At 47.1% G+C, this 21663-nt stretch overlaps 1 protein-coding gene across 1 annotated transcript in view; it reads right to left on the bottom strand.

Moving 5' to 3' along the window:
- Nucleotides 1–17386, bottom strand: part of XKR8 (XK related 8) — an 86123-nt gene extending 68737 nt beyond the window's left edge. Inside the window, exon 1 of the mRNA XM_063954573.1 lies at nt 16671–17386. Within this exon, the coding sequence (XP_063810643.1) occupies nt 16671–17326 (656 nt within the window). The 5' untranslated portion in view covers nt 17327–17386. The remainder of the gene's footprint in view (nt 1–16670) is intronic.
- Between the last annotated feature and the right edge of the window lie 4277 nt (nt 17387–21663).

The raw sequence follows: 21663 nt of genomic DNA, 5'->3' as shown, positions 1-21663 counted from the left end.
CCGTTTTACAGTATTTAAAAAAAAAAAATGAACCCCAGCACGGATCACACAGATCCGGCCGAGATTCATTGTGATAAAGTCGGCAGTGTTTTGCTAATCACTGCCGTAAAAAACGGGAAAAAAACACGAATGACATCGACATCGGAACAAATGAAAAATCCGAATACGACAGCTTAGTAAATTAGGCGTAATAAATTCAAAAAGTTGCAGTTTTACACTTTCGATGTCATTCGTGATTGAACTTTGACCTTTTTCCGAAAATTACGAATGTTAGTAAATATACCCCAATGTCTTTTAATGCTTTGTGAACTGGAAAACTCCTAGTTTTTGTCGAACACTCTGCAAACAGTATATCTTCATCACTACATTTTTCTTCAGGCTCTTTATAATCATAGTCTTAGAAATATTCTTTAACAGACTGTCCACCAATTCAAAATTTAATTTTCTATCCTCCTCCTGTTTTTCTTCTGAATCCGTGCTAGAAAGCACTTGATACTCGTCATCATAACTACAATCATGTGAGACTGAATCTTCCACTGAATCAATGCTAGTCAAAGACCTAGACCTTTTACTTCCCTGCAACTCAGACAGCTGCTGCTTGGTAACAAACGATCTCTCACAGAATTTAGTATTCTCCACAGAAGAGAAGATTTTATCACAGGCAGCACACTGAATTTCCTTGTGCTTCTTTTTACACATCCTCTTCTTAGGTGGAGGCACACTAAAATATATAGTACTGGTATCCAAACCTACTCTAACACTACATTATATAAATATATATAATATACACTGCTCAAAAAAATAAAGGGAACACAGACTACACAATGTAACTCCAAGTCAATCACACTTCTGTGAAATCAAACTGTCCACTTAGGAAGCAACACTGATTGACCATCAATTTCACATGCTGTTGTGCAAATGGAATAGACAACATGTGGAAATTATAGGCAATTAGCAAGACACCCCCAATAAAGAAGTTGTTCTGCAGGTGGTGACCACAAACCTCTTCTCAGCTCCTATGCTTTCTGGCTGATGTTTTGGTCACTTTTGAAAGCTGGAAGTGCTTTCACTCTAGTAGTAGCATGAGACGGAGTCTACAACCCACACAAGTGGCTCAGGTAGTGCAGCTCATCCAGGATGGCACATCAATGCGAGCTGTGGCAAGAAGGTTTGCTGTGTCTGTCAGCGTAGTGTCCAGAGCATGGAGGCGCTACCAGGAGACAGGCCAGTACATTAGGAGACGTGGAGGGCAACAACCCAGCAGCAGAACCGCTACCTCCGCCTTTGTGCAAGGAGGAACAGGAGGAGCACTGCCAGAGCCCTGCAAAATGACCTCCAGCAAGCCACAAATGTGCATGTGTCTACTCAAACGATCAGAAACAGACACCATGAGGGTGGTATGAGGGCCCGACGTCCACAGGTGGGGGTTCTGCTTACAGCCCAACACCATGCAGGACGTTTGCCATTTGCCAGACACCAAGATTGGCATATTCGTCACTGGCGCCCTGTGATCTTCACAGATGAAAGCAGGTTCTCACTGAGCACGTGACAGACGTGACAGAGTCTGGAGACGCCAAGGAGAACGTTCTGCTGCCTGCAACATCCTCCAGCATGACCGTTTTGGCAGTGGGTCAGTAATGGTGTGGGGTGGCATTTCTTTGGGGGGGCCGCACAGCCCTCCATGTGCTCGCCAGGGGTAGCCTGACTGCCATTAGGTACCGAGATGAGATCCTCAGACCCCTTGTGAGACCATATGCTGGTGCGGTTGGCCCTGGGTTCCTCCTAATGCAAGACAATGCTAGACCTCATGTGGCTGGAGTGTGTCAGCAGTTCCTGCAAGACGAAGGCATTGATGCTATGGACTGGCCCGCCCGTTCCCCAGACCTGAATCCAATTGAGCACATCTGGGACATCATGTCTCGCTCCATCCACCAACGCCACGTTGCACCACAGACTGTCCAGGAGTTGGCGGATGCTTTAGTCCAGGTCTGGGAGGAGATCCCTCAGAAGACCATCCGCCACCTCATCAGGAGCATGCCCAGGCATTGTAGGGAGGTCATACAGGCACGTGGAGGCCACACACACTACTGAGCCTCATTTTGACTTGTTTTAAGGACATTACATCAAAGTTGGATCAGCCTGTATTGTGTTTTTCCACTTTAATTTTGAGTGTGACTCCAAATCCAGACCTCCATATATATATTTTATATCCACACGTTACTATAGGAAGTTGCAAGAAGCAGTTTTTCCCTTGGTATGTGTCTTCAGACTGCAATCTCCTATATAATAGCCCAGATCTGTGACTCTGTGCCTGTGTGGATAACGCTGGGCGTGGCTAAGAGCTCTCATTGGGTTAGCAGCATGTCTATCACACTCAGTCAACAGCTGATTGGGTGAGAAACGCTCTCCCACACAGGTTACATCCAATGTGAGGCTCTGCCCTTTGGCTGCTGTGTGTTCCCAGAGCAGGATTAACAATGGGGCTGATGGCGCTGCAGCTCCAGGCCCACACGCTAAAATAGGCCCACTGCATCTGCATCAACCTAGCCTCCAACAATTTACACATAAAAATCACTACAAATTCCAAAAGGGGCGTGACCACACCCCTTTTCCTATACTTTTAATGGAAGTTTGGAGAGCCAAAAATTGGTACAGACCATAAAAAAAAAAAAAAAAAAAAAAAAAAAGGTCCTGTACCTGCCAAAAAGGTACAGCTGGAGGGTATGCCACTGCATCTGCAGCAAGTCTCTGCGCTGTAGATAGGGGGAAAAAAATCCTTTTACTGCAGCGTCCTATGTCCTGCTGCCAGTCCGCCTGCCCCCTCCGGCATCAACAGTCCCCCCTCCCTAGCCGCGGCGCTGGTGGAACAAAAGCTGCTGCGGCCACCGGCATAAATGTGTATGAAAGCGGCGCAGCAGAAGCCTTACATAGCCCTCCCTGCGCCACATACTCTCTGAGCCCCGGAGCCTCCTCTGCGCGTGATGTCACAGAAGTGCCTCCCCGCCACAGCCACGCCCAGATCCCCACAGGCCCTGACTCCGCAACACAGCACCTGGGCTGCCGGCCTGGAAGCCCCACGATGGCTAATGTCATGGATAGAGTGGGTGATATCGCGGAGGATAATGTCTGGACGCTGAATCAATGTAAAAGGTGACAATGCCGTGCAGTGCAGTGGGTGTGCAGTGTCACTGACACTGCACAGCACTCTCACCTTTTACATTGATCCAGCCAGTCAGTCAGTTCTGCCAGCCAGTCACTATTGTTAGCGCCGGTGTCACAACTCGCTGCATTACAGAGTAGACAAACTAAATAAACTACAGCTCCCAGCAGCCCTTAGCGCCAAAGCATTGAAGTCCTTAGGGCTGCTGAGAGCTGTAGTTTATTGAGTGCATCTTCTTCCCTGTAATGCGGCGCGTTTGGACACCGATGCTAATAGTGACTGGCTGCTTGGCTGCTGTGCGAGTCTCCGGGAGAGCCACTGCCAAAGGGAGGACAGCAGCTTAGCCGCTTCCAGATGGAGCCCCATCCGCGACACCCCCACACACCCCCTCCAGCACCGGCGGTGGCTTCGGACCCCCTCCCCCACCTACAGCACCCCCACACCCGCCCCTCTCCCACCCGAGGCACCCCCGCAACCGCTCCTCCCCCACCCGCAGTGGCTCCAGACCCCCACCCGCAGCACCAGCCCCTCCACCACCCGCTACACACCCGCAACCGCCCCTCCCCCACCCACGGCACCCCCAGAGTCCATTCGCCTCTCCCCCGCACCTGCCAATCCCCCAACCACAGCACCTACTAGGTGATTCATCAGGCCCTGCGTGCGCTGTTCACGCCATTGCAAGGGGCTTCGGCCCCTTAACCATTGCATGCCCTTTGTCCGTGCAATATTTAACTACTCACACAATTATGATTGGAGGTAATACTTCATATAATAAAAATATTGCACGCCATAGGGGCGTGCAAGGGTTAAGGAGGCGTAGCTCCTTACCTTACGGCGGTGTGAAGAGTGCCCGTAGGGCGCGTTGAATCACCTAGTTAATATTTATTACGATTTTTTTTTCCCACTATAATAGCTACCACAGTCACTTGACAAATGTTAACGCAGAAGCTTTGAACAATCTCCTACTTCTTCTCCACTTTCTGCCTTCACATTACATGCCGACAATCAGTTATACCCCTTTTTCACTGAGCTTTTGACCCGGGTTATTGATGGGTCTACCCAGGTCACAGCTTGATGTAAAAGGGTCCTTGAAATATAACCCAGGTCGAGTGACCAGGGAATCCGACCCTGGTAGCTACCAGGTTTGGACCCAGGTAATGATGCAGTGTAAACAGCTCGATTATGCTTAAAAGCAGCTGATTGACTGTGTATGTAGTGGTCCGCCTTAAGTCTGTGAGTGACATGCAGGGCAGACCCAGGTTCAGTGTAAATTGAACTGAAGCGGGAATTACCCGCGTCCAATGTGCAGTGTTATACCCCTTTCACATCGCCAATGCCGGATCCCACCCGGGAATTGTAAACGGGTCCTTCCCAGGTGGGATCCGGCACTGGACGCTACTGCTGGCTTCCCCGACCCGGCAATATGACGGGCGAGTTGCCATAGCAGCGGGGGGCGGAGCTGGCAGCAGGGGCAGAGCGGACCTGGGAGATAAGATCATCTCCGCGCCGCCTCTCCCTGTTGCAGTGGGAGCCCGTTTACGCTGCCACTGACCCAGTATTCAACCCGGGTATAACACTGCTTTATTGCTGGGTTGAATTTCCGGGTCAGGCAACCCGGGATTTCAACTATGGCGCTTTCACACCGCATGCCAACGCGGCAATATGCCAGGTCGATACCGGGTTATTTGTGCGGTGTGAAATGGGTATAAACAGGGTCTGACCCTGGTTGGAAATGTGTCTGGAAACCTGGGTCGAACCTGGGTTTTGGTGTAAAAGTGGTAGTCTGCTACACAGACAGAGGTTCTCAGATTCGCCTCACGTGAAAGAGCTGTGATCCTCTGACAGCCAATACTGTTTGCCAGAGATAATGGTTTGTAACTAAGAAAAGTGACTGATGCATGCTTAAAAGGTTCTTAAGTTTTTTTTCTCTTTAAATAGTAAATTATGTAGAATTGCTGCTTGAAGGTCAATAATATTAAAATTGAATATTGCTAATATATGTAAATAACAGCAATATTCATGTCAGATACTTGGTAGAGATCATCAACTCATCCTCGCTGGTTATGTGGGTCTGCTGTGAAGTCCTGAGCACAAAAACGTTGTGAGATTTTAAATATTGCTCCACAAAAGGGGATGGAGATGCTGGAATACGAGGAAAGGCTTGCAAGGATAGGCATGTTTACAACGGAAAAAAGGAGATTAAGAGGGGACATGATTAACAACTACAAATATATAAGTGGACATTTGTTTTTAGTAAGACCAACACTAAGGACACGCGGACACCCTCTTAGGTTAGAGGAGAGGAGATTTCGCACACAGAGACGGAAAGGTTTCTTCACAGTAAGGACAATACGTATCTGGAATTCCCTGTCTGAGAGAGTAGTATGGGGGGACTCGGCCATTGCTTTTAAGAATGGGCTAAATAAATTCCTAATGGATAAAGATATACAAGGTTATGATGAGTAAATCACGCACTACAGTAATACAAAAAAATAAATAAATAGAGGAATAGACATAACGGCTAAGCATTCACCACAGTTAAAATCAGTCTTAAAAATATTACAGTGTAGGAGATCACTAACAGGTTGAACTCGATGGATAAATTGTCTTTTTTCAACCTCAGAAACGATGTCATGTTACTATGTAAATAAAGTTATCCGTCTGCCCTTGCAGCAGGGTACAGGCTAGAACAAAGTGGGCTAAAGGACCTCCGACATCAGGGGGAGGAGCAAGGTTGGGCGGGATAGTACTTTCACTATTCATGACAACTACTACCTTTAGTAACCTGGTGGCAGGCGAAGTGGAGCGGCGCGCAGCAAGCACACAAGGATACATTTCAGGTTCCATGTTCTGGCCTTGCTCCCCCCCCTGGTGACGTCAGAGGTCCTTTCCCCAACTTGGTTTTAGCTATAACCCTTGCAGCAGGGCAAGTATCTGCATCTCCTCAAGAGCTTTTTACTCAAAGTTTGGGGAAGAGTTTTGGGAATAATGTCATTATTAATGTAGCAATTAATATTTAACAACTCATATTGTTAGTGAGAAGTACTGTCCTGGGATCTATAGATACACTGCTTCTGATGCTGGGTTCCTGTATTCTGCCTATATGGTGTTCCACATACAGAGGTGTTTTACATCTTGTCTGAATCTATGCAGTATATAAAACAAATTGTCAACTCCTGCCATCTGTCACGCAGCGTGTGCTTACCGCTGCGGGTCCCGCGGTCCATCCATTACCGGTGAGCTGCCTGCGGCGTTCTGTGGCCGCACGGGGATGCGGCTGGGTCGGCGGCATGAGTAACGGCTTACTGGGGGCTAGAGGCAGGACCTAGTGGCCAGCAGCTCCCTGGCGTGTCTGCAGTGCTGGGAGCGGCCATGTTGGAGACCAAGGGCAGCACCAATTAGCGTGAAGGGTGAGTGCCAGCCAATCCTGTTTTCCTGCTGCCTATAAATAGGCTAGGATTTTGGCATTCTGTGCCAGTGCTTTGTTGTGGTTACTCTGTGCCTTAGCTCTGTGCTCCCGCAGTTTGTTCTGTGCATCTCTTGTAATTCGTGCCATCAGGATCTCCGATTTCTCAGCCGACTCTCGCTGCACATCGCCCGCAAGCTCATCAGTGTGCAGTCGTCCACTCTCCCACCAGTGCCTTCGGATTCCGCAGGATTCTCGTGGCGGTTCACTAGCTTCAGCCGTGCTCTTCATCCTCGTCCTTATATCATCCAGCAAACCAGTCTTCACAGTTCTTCATACACATCCTCATATCATCCAGCAAACCAGTCTTCACAGTTCTTCATCCACGTCTCCATATCATCCAGCAAACCAGTCTTCACAGTTCTTCATACACATCCTCATATCATCCAGCAAACCAGTCTTCACAGTTCTTCATCCACGTCTCCATATCATCCAGCAAACCAGTCTTCACAGTTCTTCATCCACGTCTCCATATCATCCAGCAAACCAGTCTTCACAGTTCTTCATCCACGTCTCCATATCATCCAGCAAACCAGTCTTCACAGTTCTTCATCCACGTCTTGTATTATTCAGTGACTTCATTCCCTGCAGTTCCCTAAATCCTGAACTTTTGCCTCAGCTTTCCTACAGTCTCATTCTGATCTGTTGTCTTAAATAAACATATGAGAACTAATTATCTTCGTCCTCCTTGTTTCCAGCACTCAGGGGCATCTGCTCCTTCGGTCCACAAACACAGCCTTTCCTGACACCAGCTTTGCTAATATTCTCTCTAGTGTAATATGCGGAGTAGCCTGATTAAAAAAAGTGTTAACATTATTTATTTATTTTTGTGCCGATATTGCCCGATAATGGCCCTCATTCCGAGTTGTTCGCTCGCAAGCTGCTTTTAGCAGCATTGCACACGCTAAGCCGCCACCTACTGGGAGTGAATCTTAGCTTAGCAGAATTGCGAACGAAAGATTCTCAAAATTGCGAATAGAAATTTCTTAGCAGTCTCTGAGTAGCTCGACACTTACTCTGCCACTGCGATCAGTTCAGTCAGTTTCGTTCCTGGTTTGACGTCACAAACACACCCAGCGTTCGCCCAGACACTCCCCCGTTTCTCCAGCCACTCCCGCGTTTTTCCCAGAAACGGCAGCGTTTTTTCACACACACCCATAAAACGGCCAGTTTCCGCCCAGAAACACCCACTTCCTGTCAATCACACTCCGATCACCAGAACGAAGAAAAAACCTCGTAATGCCGTGAGTAATATACCAAACTTCTTAGCAAATTTACTTGACACAGCCGCAGTGCGAACATTGCGCATGCGCAGTTAGCGGAAAATCGCACCGATGCGAAGAAAAATAACGAGCGAACAACTCGGAATGAGGGCCAATGATCGGGGCAATATTGACTTTCTTGCTGAATAGAGTCCTTTGTATCACAAAGTTTTCGGGAAGTAATATACTGCATCAACCTTTACACTCTTATTGTTACTTCTATACAATACCATTCAGAATATTAGATTAGTGTCTTCGTCAGACGTTTTGAACAAAGGTGTAATTTCTAATGGTGAAGACTCAGCTGTTGCCCAATGATTGGATTTTCAAACGGGATGGGCACGAAATCCCCGCAGTCAGGATCCTGACAGCCAGAATCCCAACGGGTGCTGGTAAGTATTTTCACTGTAACCCTACCATACTCTTACTCTAACCCCACAGTACTTATCACTGGGATCCCGCAGTCTGTCTTCTGTCAGGATCCCGACTGCCAGGATTGTGACTGCATTTCTTTCATACATCAATAGTGTCTAAATAGAACAACCTCTTTTGAAACACTCAAGCCCTGTCATAGATATACAACAATATAAAAAAAAAAAAATAGTACTTAAAATCCAGGAATAAACACAAATTGGATTTCTGCCAATAATTTTTTGCATATACTGCATTCCCATATTAGTTGCTTGCCATTCTGATCTCATGTTACATAACAGTAATTTACAAACTAAAAATAAATGTGAGTTACAAGTGTACATACATAAATGCACACACGCTTTGAATGACTATTTGCAGGATGGTGCTATATGGGACCTATTTATGAAACCTATTATTATTATCATCATCCTTTATTTCTATGGCACCACAAGGGTTCCGCCGCGCCCAATTACAGCGTACATACAGTATGCACATAATCAAAACAGGAAAAAAGTGACTTACAGTTGAAGACAATATAAGACAAGTACAGAGTAACTAAGCATAACTACATCAGTAGACGACACTGAGGTAAGTATCAAGGGGACCGAGAACTGCAGGATTTGGGCAGTTGAGGATTATTAAAGAAAAGGATAAATCACATAAGGGAAGAGGGCCCTACTCGTGAGAGCTTACATTCTAAAGGGGAATTATATGGAGGTAATTATTGTTTCTATATTTACGAATATTTTACTAATGAGGCAATTTACTGAAAGCTAAATGCAAGAGATGGTCCCCATAATTCTCATATAATTTGCAGTCAGGCCCAATGAGTTGCGCTTAGCTTTTTGGAGCATGATAAATAAAAAAATAAAAAAGAGATGGTGTTTACTGTTCTAGAATATGGGGAGAGCATCGCCATCAATTAATGGTCACTTCCCCCCTCGGCAGGTGTGATGTTCCACCCATCCCTTCTGTTCATGTTATTCTGCACATGAGAAGCTGAATTAAGGTTCGTACGGGAACCTACCAATAAAATTCTTAATAAGCTATACCTGGCGATGTATTAAAAAAGGACAATGGGGTAGATTCAATTGATTGTAAATTTAATAGCGCTGGGAAGAAGGTCCCAGTGCTATTCAATTTAGCAAGCTGCTTTATCAGAGAATGCCTGTTCTCGTACCTTAAACAGGGTATTTAGGCGGGAGAATAGACACTCTCTGACATAAGTGCCCTGACGTGATGCTGTTTCCGCTGCCTAGTTTTGTTGGATTTCTGCTTGCACCCCCATTGGTTGCGAGAAGAAATCCGCTAGTTGCCCAAAGCAGCATGCTGAATTGAATGGCACCAGGAGCACCTTCCCGGCGCTATTCACTTCACAATCAATGGAACTGACCCCATAGTCTACATACTCCCTACACAACAAAAGGTATTAAACACAAAGTAGTGCCCCCAGTTCTACTTACACCACCCAAGAAACCCCAGATCACCATTGGTAATGTAGCTATGTGAGGAGGCCCTGATTAATCACCCTGATGTTAATCCAATGGTGGGCCCACAAGCGCAAGTGAGAAGGAAAGGTCAAAACACGTGTTATTCCTCACTATGGGGTCTATTCATGCAGCAGAGAAAAGCCCTGTTTTGCGGTAAACAGGGCTTTTCTCTGCTTACCGCAATTCAGAGCGGGTTACCGTGGAGAAGTCCCTGACTTCCCCAGCGGCACCCCAGCTCTGTGGCTGAATCGCATCATCATACGTTTGTATGGTGACTGCAATTCATGTAGGAACGGAAAGCCCAGCTTTCCGTTACCCTTCGCAAAATCTCATCGCCATCTCAGACAGGCGATGGGGAGGCTTGTACAGGAGAAGAGCAGTGAAGACGTCCATCTCCTGCCTTCTCCCCGCCCCCTTCCATGACAAGAGCCAATCAGAGGAGCCCAGGGCATATGCATTTGCATATGCCGGGTCACCTCCTCCTTGCTGCCCTTGCCCGCCGCTGGAGGTCTCGTTTCCCCGGCGCATGCGCAGATTACATCTGGAGGCAGGAGGGGGACACTGCGCATGTGCAGAAGATCCCAGCCGCGGTATGAAGAGAGAAGACTGGGGAAGCCGGGATCGCGGAACAGCCGGATACCGCATCGCATCAGGGAACAGGTATTAATGAATTGCGTTAAACATCTGAAAAAAAACCTGAAATAAGAATGCGATGTTTAGTGATAAGTTAAACATAAACATCGCATTCTTACATGAATAGACCCCTATGTGTCAGTGATCTGTACATGGAATTCTACGCTGCAATGGGTACACGTAGTAATTAAGTTGCAATATTTTTTGTATTTTTCAATTTTTTTTATTATATTTTTATTGAAGCATAAACACTGTATACAATTCCCCAGATATAAGTGTGCGATTTAAGCATAAGAAATATTACACATAGGCCCCCATTTATGAAGCAGCAGCTAGTGAAGTGGTAAATACCGTTTTCACTCGCCGTGCTATAGTGGCATCGCGCTCTTCTATTTAAGAAGAGCATATGCCATGGCGAGCGAAAGCGTTATTTGCCGCATCAGCGCTGATGTTTAACTTACATCAGCGCTGACGAATGACCTGTGTCCCCGGACTGGCCTCCTACCATACTCTTACTCTAACCCCACAGTACTTATCACTGGGATCCCGCAGTCTGTCTTCTGTCAGGATCCCGACTGCCAGGATTGTGACTGCATTTCTTTCATACATTAATAGTGTCTAAATAGAACAACCTCTTTTGAAACACTCAAGCCCTGTCATAGATATACAACAATATAAAAAAAAAAAAAATAGTACTTAAAATCCAGGAATAAACACAAATTGGATTTCTGCCAATAATTTTTTGCATATACTGCATTCCCATATTAGTTGCTTGCCATTCTGATCTCATGTTACATAACAGTAATTTACAAACTAAAAATAAATGTGAGTTACAAGTGTACATACATAAATGCACACACGCTTTGAATGACTATTTGCAGGATGGTGCTATATGGGACCTATTTATGAAACCTATTATTATTATCATCATCCTTTATTTCTATGGCACCACAAGGGTTCCGCCGCGCCCAATTACAGCGTACATACAGTATGCACATAATCAAAACAGGAAAAAAGTGACTTACAGTTGAAGACAATATAAGACAAGTACAGAGTAACTAAGCATAACTACATCAGTAGACGACACTGAGGTAAGTATCAAGGGGACCGAGAACTGCAGGATTTGGGCAGTTGAGGATTATTAAAGAAAAGGATAAATCACATAAGGGAAGAGGGCCCTACTCGTGAGAGCTTACGTTCTAAAGGGGAATTATATGGAGGTAATTATTGTTTCTATATTTACGAATATTTTACTAATGAGGCAATTTACTGAAAGCTAAATGCAAGAGATGGTCCCCATAATTCTCATATAATTTGCAGTCAGGCCCAATGAGTTGCGCTTAGCTTTTTGGAGCATGATAAATAAAAAAATAAAAAAGAGATGGTGTTTACTGTTCTAGAATATGAGGAGAGCATCGCCATCAATTAATGGTCACTTCCCCCCTCGGCAGGTGTGATGTTCCACCCATCCCTTCTGTTCATGTTATTCTGCACATGAGAAGCTGAATTAAGGTTCGTACGGGAACCTACCAATAAAATTCTTAATAAGCTATACCTGGCGATGTATTAAAAAAGGACAATGGGGTAGATTCAATTGATTGTAAATTTAATAGCGCTGGGAAGAAGGTCCCAGTGCTATTCAATTTAGCAAGCTGCTTTATCAGAGAATGCCTGTTCTCGTACCTTAAACAGGGTATTTAGGCGGGAGAATAGACACTCTCTGACATAAGTGCCCTGACGTGATGCTGTTTCCGCTGCCTAGTTTTGTTGGATTTCTGCTTGCACCCCCATTGGTTGCGAGAAGAAATCCGCTAGTTGCCCAAAGCAGCATGCTGAATTGAATGGCACCAGGAGCACCTTCCCGGCGCTATTCACTTCACAATCAATGGAACTGACCCCATAGTCTACATACTCCCTACACAACAAAAGGTATTAAACACAAAGTAGTGCCCCCAGTTCTACTTACACCACCCAAGAAACCCCAGATCACCATTGGTAATGTAGCTATGTGAGGAGGCCCTGATTAGATTAATCACCCTGATGTTAATCCAATGGTGGGCCCACAAGCGCAAGTGAGAAGGAAAGGTCAAAACACGTGTTATTCCTCACTATGGGGTCTATTCATGCAGCAGAGAAAAGCCCTGTTTTGCGGTAAACAGGGCTTTTCTCTGCTTACCGCAATTCAGAGCGGGTTACCGTGGAGAAGTCCCTGACTTCCCCAGCGGCACCCCAGCTCTGTGGCTGAATCGCATCATCATACGTTTGTATGGTGACTGCAATTCATGTAGGAACGGAAAGCCCAGCTTTCCGTTACCCTTCGCAAAATCTCATCGCCATCTCAGACAGGCGATGGGGAGGCTTGTACAGGAGAAGAGCAGTGAAGACGTCCATCTCCTGCCTTCTCCCCGCCCCCTTCCATGACAAGAGCCAATCAGAGGAGCCCAGGGCATATGCATTTGCATATGCCGGGTCACCTCCTCCTTGCTGCCCTTGCCCGCCGCTGGAGGTCTTGTTTCCCCGGCGCATGCGCAGATTACATCTGGAGGCAGGAGGGGGACACTGCGCATGTGCAGAAGATCCCAGCCGCGGTATGAAGAGAGAAGACTGGGGAAGCCGGGATCGCGGAACAGCCGGATACCGCATCGCATCAGGGAACAGGTATTAATGAATTGCGTTAAACATCTGAAAAAAAACCTGAAATAAGAATGCGATGTTTAGTGATAAGTTAAACATAAACATCGCATTCTTACATGAATAGACCCCTATGTGTCAGTGATCTGTACATGGAATTCTACGCTGCAATGGGTACACGTAGTAATTAAGTTGCAATATTTTTTGTATTTTTCAATTTTTTTTATTATATTTTTATTGAAGCATAAACACTGTATACAATTCCCCAGATATAAGTGTGCGATTTAAGCATAAGAAATATTACACATAGGCCCCCATTTATGAAGCAGCAGCTAGTGAAGTGGTAAATACCGTTTTCACTCGCCGTGCTATAGTGGCATCGCGCTCTTCTATTTAAGAAGAGCATATGCCATGGCGAGCGAAAGCGTTATTTGCCGCATCAGCGCTGATGTTTAACTTACATCAGCGCTGACGAATGACCTGTGTCCCCGGACTGGCCTCCTACCGCGCATGCGCCGGTTTATGCTAATTCCTGGCACATGCGCGGTAGTGATTTCCGGACGCGGTGGCCATTTTTGCTTTTCTGTCACTATAGCAACCCAGCAGGCGTGATGCATGCCGGGATTGCTGCGGGAGGGGGGGAGCGGCAGCGGTGTCCATAACGTCTGGGTAGCGTCTAGATTCTCTTCTCGTTTTGGGGTCTATTCATGCAGCAGAGAAAAGCCCTGTTTTGCGTTAAACAGGGCTTTTCTCTGCTTACCGCAATTCACAGAGCGGGTTACCGTGGAGAAGTCTCTGACTTTTCCAGCGGCACCCCCGCTCTGTGGCTGAATCGCATCACCATACCTTTGTATGGTGAGTGCGATTCATGAAGGTGCGGAAAGCTCTGCTTTCCGCTTCTCCATGGAGTTCAGGTTCGCCATCTCAGGACGGCGTAACCTGAACTGTGGTGCGGAGACATCAGGGAAGCTCAATGCTTCCCTGATCGCTGCTCTGCACCTCGCGCTGGCTCCGCACCTCGCGCTGGCTCCGCCCCCCGACCTCCCAGCAACCACTGCGGCCGGCCGGGAGGTCAACACCCTGCGCATGCGCAAAGGGACCCGCCGCTGGACCCCGCACATCGCTGGGAAGGACCGCTGGAGATAACCTCACCGCAGGAGCCCCAGACACCGCAGCGCATCGTCGGAAGGGTAAGTATACATGAATTGCTACTTATCACAGCTATACATCGCATCGAAGCGATGCGATGTATAGTGATAAGTGGCAATTCTGTTTTCGTTTTCTACATGAATAGACCAGTGGCGTCATGAGGGAGGTGCGGGGGGTGCGGCCCGCACCCGGGTGTCACCCTTCAATGGGGTGACACCAAAACGAGCCGCGCACTCACACCCGCACCCTCAATCCATCCACTGACATTACCAGGTCCGCGCACCGCGGCTCCGACCACACCCCATTCTCCCTGGCACCAAGCGGTAGTACAGCACACAGGCCCGCACACCCGCCAGCATAACACCGCTGCGGCCGGGTCCGGAGCTCCGATCGGGCAGGTCAGTATGCAGCGGGTAGCAGTGGCGGGGTGCATGGGTGTGGACGGGCGAGGGGGGGCCCGTGGCCCGCCAGCCTCATCCGCCATCTCCGATTATCCGGCAGAGCGGCTGGCTGTGGGATGTCTGCAGAGAGCAAGTGTATGCTTCCCGGACCTCGGTCGCTCTGCTCTATCAATCAGCCACCATTGAGTCCATAACATCCGTGCAGGGAAGCAAACTGCTGTCAACATCCAAGACAGCAGTAAAGTTAGTTTTCTGGCTATGGGGGGGGGGGGGGCGGGGGGCGGACTGCGAGGTGGACATGAGGGGACCTGGGATGGTATGAAGTGGACATGAGGGGACCTGGGGTGGTATGAGGTGGACATGAGGGTGCCTGGTGCTATGAGGTGGACATGAGATAGCCGGAGGTGATGGGAGTTGGACATAAGGGGAGCTGGAGGGGCTGTGAGATGGACCTTAGTGTTTTGTGTATTCAGTATTTGTGTTAATTTATCTGTTACTTCACTTGTAATCTGTGTGTGCTGATCCACTGTATTTTGCTGAAACCCTGTACAATAGTCACTTGCTCTACTTGCTCTAACAAGATGACATCCGCTATTTAATGAAAACAATGCACCTTCCTGAGCTGCTGCATGATAGTGGTGGGATAGGGGTACTAAGGGCCCGATTCAGACCTCATCGATGTTGTGCGAATTCGCACAGTAGCCAATTATCAAATGACTGCACATGCAACGCAATGCGCAGACGTGTTGCCAAACAGCGACAGGATGGTGCAAAAAATTTTATCACAAAGCATACGTAAGCTGACAGGAAGCGGATGTTTGTGGGTGGTAACTGGCTGTTTTCAGGGAGTGTCAGGAAAAACGCAGGCATTCCCAAGCATTTTCAGGGAGGGTGTCTGACATCAGCTCTGGCCCTTATCAGCCTGTTTCTATTGCACTGTAGGATTAAGTCCTGGGCTACGTACAGACTGCACACACTGGAAAAATTATTTGATGGTGATTGAGTTGCAAACAGATTTGCAACTGTCTAGCGAAATTTTCGCACGGCGTATACATGCATTCATACACCATGTTCTGTCATTTGCGGCGAAGACGTGAAATTTATTGAACAAGATTATAATGCAATTAACACATCATCAACATCCTCAGAGTAATTCTTAATGGAGGAAATCCTTCTAAAAAAATTGTTTTGTGGGGCTCCAAACAAACCAATCATTTGACGGTCCCTGTCACTGTAATGATTGGTTTGTTAAACTGTGCATGTCCTGTTTAATATAAACAACATAAGGGAGGGTGGGAGGACAATTTCATCTTGCACCTTATTTCTTTGCGTTATGTGCTCCCTGGAGCATTTTTTTGGGCAGTTTCCAAAACTGCCATCCTGTCTGACACTGCAGTGCCACTCCTAGATGTGCCAGGTGTTTGTGCCACCTACTTCTGTCACTTAGCTTAGTCATCCAGCAACCTCGGTGCAACCTTTTGGCCTAAACTGGATTAAAATAATATTGTGAGATGTGAGGTGTTCAAGATAGACTGGAAATTAGTGGAAATAAATGTTATTGAGGTTAATAATACTGTAAGAACAACCAAAATCCGAAAAATGGCCAGGCGCACATCTCTACTAAGTATTACGTGTCATGTAAAGCAGGAGGACGTCCATGGGGGGTGACACCATGAGTTACCACACCGGGTGACACCAACCCTAGTGACGCCTCTGGAATAGACCCCTTTGTCACGTCCAGGTCCTTAGCACGAAGGCAACATAGACACAACCATAACGTCTGGCCTGAGCAGACGAAGCAATTTTAGGTAAGCGAGCGCTATATCAGAAATAGCGCTCGTTGTTAAATACAGTTTAGTGTGCAGCAGTATAGGGAAAATGAACGGCTAATAGCGCTGCTCGTTAACAGCGCTATTAGCCTTGTTAAACAGAAATTGATCCCACTTGCCACTTAAAACGAGTTTCCAGCAAGGAAACTTGTTGATAAATGGGGCCCATAGAAGTTGCAACATTTATAGAGATTGCATGGGACATGCCCCACTAACCAGGGCGCAGCCTCCTCACCTGAGCAGATAACCCAGCTGGAGAATGTGCGGTACTAGGAGACAGGAGGGTCTCAGTATGACTTTAGATGTCTGGAAGTGCCCCATGAAGTGCTCATACTCCGCATCCACACCAGGCTGGCAGCACACCCACTTCTCTGTACCCGGGTCGCCAGGTGCCGGGTTACAGGCGCCCGGCTGGACAGGGACAGTCTCTCCGTTACTGGTGGCGGCGGGCAGAGCCGCTGCATGGGGTGAGTGCCCGGCACTGGCAGGCGTCATGTCTTCAGGGAAACCTCCGGCCAAGTTCCCGGCGGCCAGTGCCCCGTCTGTGCAGCATCCCCCGGCGCTGGACGCGCTCTCTGTGGCACTGGGCACCGTGCTATCCTCCTGGTGCCTGGTACCATTGCTCCTTATCTCCGAGACTGGCACATCCTCATCGTGCCGCGTCCAGTCCGCTCTGTCTGCCCAGAACCAGCCCCAGCTGAGCAGCTGCAGCACGGCAGAGGAGAGGAGGAAAAGGCCGAGGTGCAGCGCTGCCCACAGCGGGTTCCCGGCCTGGTAGTAACGCAGGGCGCTCCACACGTCCGCGCAGAGGTCCCCCAAGAAGGCGAAGGTTCCCACCAGGGCGAGCAACAGGTCCAGGAGCCGGTAGCGGGGCGGCAAACATCCCGGCATCCCGTGCACCGAGTCCCGGCCACGGCCGGAGGGGGGCGCGGCGGTGACAGCACAGGGGGCGGGAGGAAGCTATGGGAGGCCCGGGGACCTATCGGCATCGGACATGCTGCAGCTGCCCTTACTAGGGAGAAGATAAACAACTTGTCCCCATTACTGTACTTTGCTGCTGCCGCGTTTCACAATCTAAAGTGACTGCGCGGTTCTGCTGGGGCTGTTACTGCACTGCACACACACCATGTATCTATCATCTCGCTACTAGCAGTGCCTGGGTCTCTGGGACAGTCAGAGTGATGGCTATGCCAGCTGCACACACTGGTACTAGGAGGGTGATTGCAAGAGTGGAGAGTGGTAAACAGTGGTATCTTATAGGAATCTATTCATGACCCTTAGCAATGTAGCCCCTAAAAGTGTCATTGTTTACCCACCCGTATTTCTGAGTACAGGACAGCAGTTTCTGTTTTATGCCATGCTAGGGCATTAGGTCATACAGCTGTGCTTTGCGGTGTGAGGCCTTCCAGGTTTAGGGAGCAAAGGTGCTGGGAACTGGTGCCACAGCCGGATAAGGGGGAGGGGCACCAGGCGGCCCACGGGCCAACAGCAAGTATCCGGGGGATAAGGGGGAGGTTGCCAGTGGGCAAGCCAAGCCGGTCCCCCTTTCAACACCTGGCCAGCCTTGCCGGCCAGTTTGAGTTCATCAATGCTAATTGCTGAGGAAAGGGGGGCTGCGGGGGTATATAGGAGCTGGCTGTAAGGAGGAAGCCCTCTCACCTCGCTGCCGCAGATCCTGGAGTTCTTCTGTGCTATCCTCAAGCTCTGTGGGATACTGGGATAGGATCCCTCTCTGGGAGTTATGCGAAAACGGGAAGGGGTTAAAATACCTTTAGTCAGGATCCTGGCGGACACAATGCCGATGCCGGAATCCCAACAAGCGGTGAAATGCTGCCACCGGAATACTGGCGACACAGGCTATTTGCCATCTGTGGGTGTCCACGACACCCATAGAGGGAGAATAGAACCTGTGGCGAGCCACTGTGCCCACAGCGTGGCAAGCGCAGCAAGCCTGCAAGGGGCTTTCTAGCGCTCGCTCTGCTGCCGGCATTGCGGCGGATGGAATCCCACTGTTGGGATCATGACAGCCGGGATACCGTCACCCTGCTTTTCATACTGATCCCGCAAAAACAAGCCCATGGTGTTGGCTTTTGGGTACAAGCCTTTCCGGAGTTTGATACATATGGAGTTAAACCCCCTGTGGCCGGACAGCCCCTGGTGGCCACATGGGCAATGGCGGCCGTGGCACTGAAGGGGTTAACCCCTAGTGCCCGGCACCATTAGGAGGACAAAGGGCGCTTGGCACCACTTTTTAAACTGTGCACTGGCGCTAGGCGCCATCTTTAAATGTATTGTGGGTTCTAGGCACCGGGTATTTAAAATATGTTTAATAATGTGTCATATGTTATATTGCTGCGCAGTTGGAGAATGGTGGACTGCACGGTTATAGAACTGTATGGACAGGGCACTTATGAGAAAAGTACAAGATATTTTGTTTCTAAAAAGGCCTTGAAAATATTCTTGAGACACTTTTGCATAGGAAGTTGTATGGTAGTTGTCCTAGCTACAGACTTGCTATGTACAAGTAAGTGTCAATTAGCCGGCCTTTTGGTAGCCAAACATTTTCTTTGAAATACAAACGAAGGTGGAAGGAAGACTATTTGTGTTGCAGCATTTCCTGTTGTAATCCTAAACACTGGGTTTGCATGGAGATGTGAATGAGACAGAAACATTTATATTTTGAAGCTATGTGTTAAATGTATCAATGGCGAAGTGTAAACTCTCAGGTGGTAGGAATTGGAGTTTAAAATATACCAAACTTTGTGTGTGACAGGAAGGAGGAAATTGCTTCATGCACTTATATCCTTTTAAAATGTAATTTATTTATATTTTGTAAGATATCCTGATTGGATGGAAAGGACTGTGTTTTGTGATTTTACTGTATATAAAGAGGAGGCCTGTGAGCTCCAGAGTGTATTATACCAACTACTTTCTGCTGTGAACATCTTGCTGTATGCCGTTTCCTCTAGCAACATGGAAGAGTTCTCTTTAGAACTATTGCAAATAAATACCATTTGCCTCAAGAAGATCACTTCATCTTGTGACCTGCAGGGCTATGCCAAACATAGCCCCGTTCTCTGGCTGTCCAGGGAGCACCCAGCTTCTCCAAGTCCCACCTTCCGCCAGCTACCGGTAGAGGCCTAGTCAAGCGACTAGTGGGGGATTCGTCAACACCACACAGGTGTGGTAAGGCGGCGTGTCGACGCATACAGAGCAGAACCGTGGTTTCAAACGCCACGGTAGGTTAGGAGTTTGGTGGCGGCAGTGTAAACCCGCCCACTGCGCAGTGGGTGGAGTCAGTAACAGGCGGTTACTGACGGTAAGCGGGAATCCCCTATGTTGTCAGGTCCTGTGTGACCTAAACATCCATTCTGTGAAGGGGGGACGAGACGCGAAAGTGGTGAGGGCTTTCGTACGGGACCGTCTGGTCACACCCCCAAAAACTGCAGTTTTCAGACATTTGACCGCATTCGCCATTAGTAAATAAAGCTCCATTTGATATTAATCTATACTTTTGGTAGCTACATGCTGCTCTACTTCAATACATAATTATTTTCAATTACCTATACTCCCATGACCTATTTTATTTACTTAATGTTACAAATTACACTGGATAGCTGGAGGATATTGTGCTGAGGATTGCATACTAGTTACAGTACACTGCTCTAGTTTGAGTATTCATACAGTAGACTCAGAATCAGGCCCTCTTTGCCTGCGAGCATTGTTCTCTACATAGCAATAGTAGAAATGAATCCATTATTATTTTAAATTTTGAACACGTTGCTAACGTAATAAGGTGATATATTTCATTGAACTTTGATCTTTTGGGGAATTATTTGTTCAGATATTTGATCAAACTTGCAATTTTTATAACTAATACCCCTTTCACACCGCAGCTATAACCCAGTAAATTGCTGTTTTTTAAGCCTTCCAAAACGGTTCTAGCTGCGGTGTGAAAGGGCCACTTTGAAGTTACTGGTTACAGATTTCTGGTATTTTAAAACGGTTAAGCAGGGTCCTACACGGTTCAGACCCGTTTCATTGTGCAATGTGAAAGGCTCAGAAACGGTATTTCCAAACCACAGAAGGTGATAGGCTGTCTCCATGCGTGATGTCACCAGGCAGAAGCAGGAAATAAACTGGAGGAAACACATGAGAGTGAAGAAGCATTTTATTATACAGAATACATTTTAAAATGGCAAAAATTGGAGTGATGAGGAGGTTAGGGAGCTACTTAGGATGAGAGGGGATGAAGAAATTGCTAGACAAATCACTGGGACAGTGAAGGATGCAGTAATCTACAAAAACATGGTAAAGATGCTTGAAGCTGCTGGGTTCCATCGTACGACTAGCCAAATTATTAATAATTAATTAATAATTATTAATAATGTGTGGGACAGAAAAGTCCATTTAAAATGACAACCACTGTTTTCTATGGGAGAAACGGGTTCAGTGTGAAAGGTACCAAAATGGTAATGAAACGGTAATATACCAGTTACAATATGCTATGTTAAGGGGGTTTAACTGCTCAGACCCGTTTTAAGAACAGTTTCAAAAGCAGGGTTTGCGATGTGAAAGCGGTCTAAATATAGTCAACAGAACAATTTATGTACATGCTCATTCATGTTAGTGTTATTCAAAATATTTGGCTTTCGGCCTGACACTGAGTTGGGAATAAAGCAAAAAATAACAAATTACTGTGCACCTGGACAAACCAGTTTGAATTGCAAGCGGATTTGTATGTGGAAAGAGAAAAGAAAGACTCTGTGTTGGGGCACACTTGAAATTTGTAAAAAAAAAAAAAAACCTTAACTTTTAATTACATTCAGGATACAAGATACAAGAGAATATTCAAACACAAAAAAATATACAAAAAACTATCCACACAAGAAGGTAGCACCTCTTGAAAAAATAAAAATAAATGACAGGAATCAAGGTAGTCCCGAAATGATGTAATAAATAAGGAGCACCTAAGGTGAAAATATACTGAGAACATTTATGTACCTAATGGATGTACAAAATAATGAAAACAAAAAGGCACAGGTAAGATTAATTATAATGTAAATCGAATTTTGTGCGCCTATTTGTTACTGGAAATCTCCTGGTAGTAGCTAGTTTGCTATATGGTAGATCCTGAGGTTGAAGAGACGTAGTATTTTTCAATAAGTTTATACATAAAAAGGAAATTGCTGGAGAAAGGGGTTGTCAAAGGATGTGGGTAGAGAGAT

Source organism: Pseudophryne corroboree, chromosome 2 (genome assembly GCF_028390025.1).
Source record: "Pseudophryne corroboree isolate aPseCor3 chromosome 2, aPseCor3.hap2, whole genome shotgun sequence".
NCBI classification, from domain to species: Eukaryota; Metazoa; Chordata; class Amphibia; order Anura; family Myobatrachidae; genus Pseudophryne; species Pseudophryne corroboree.
This window is presented reverse-complemented; position numbering and strand designations above follow the sequence as displayed.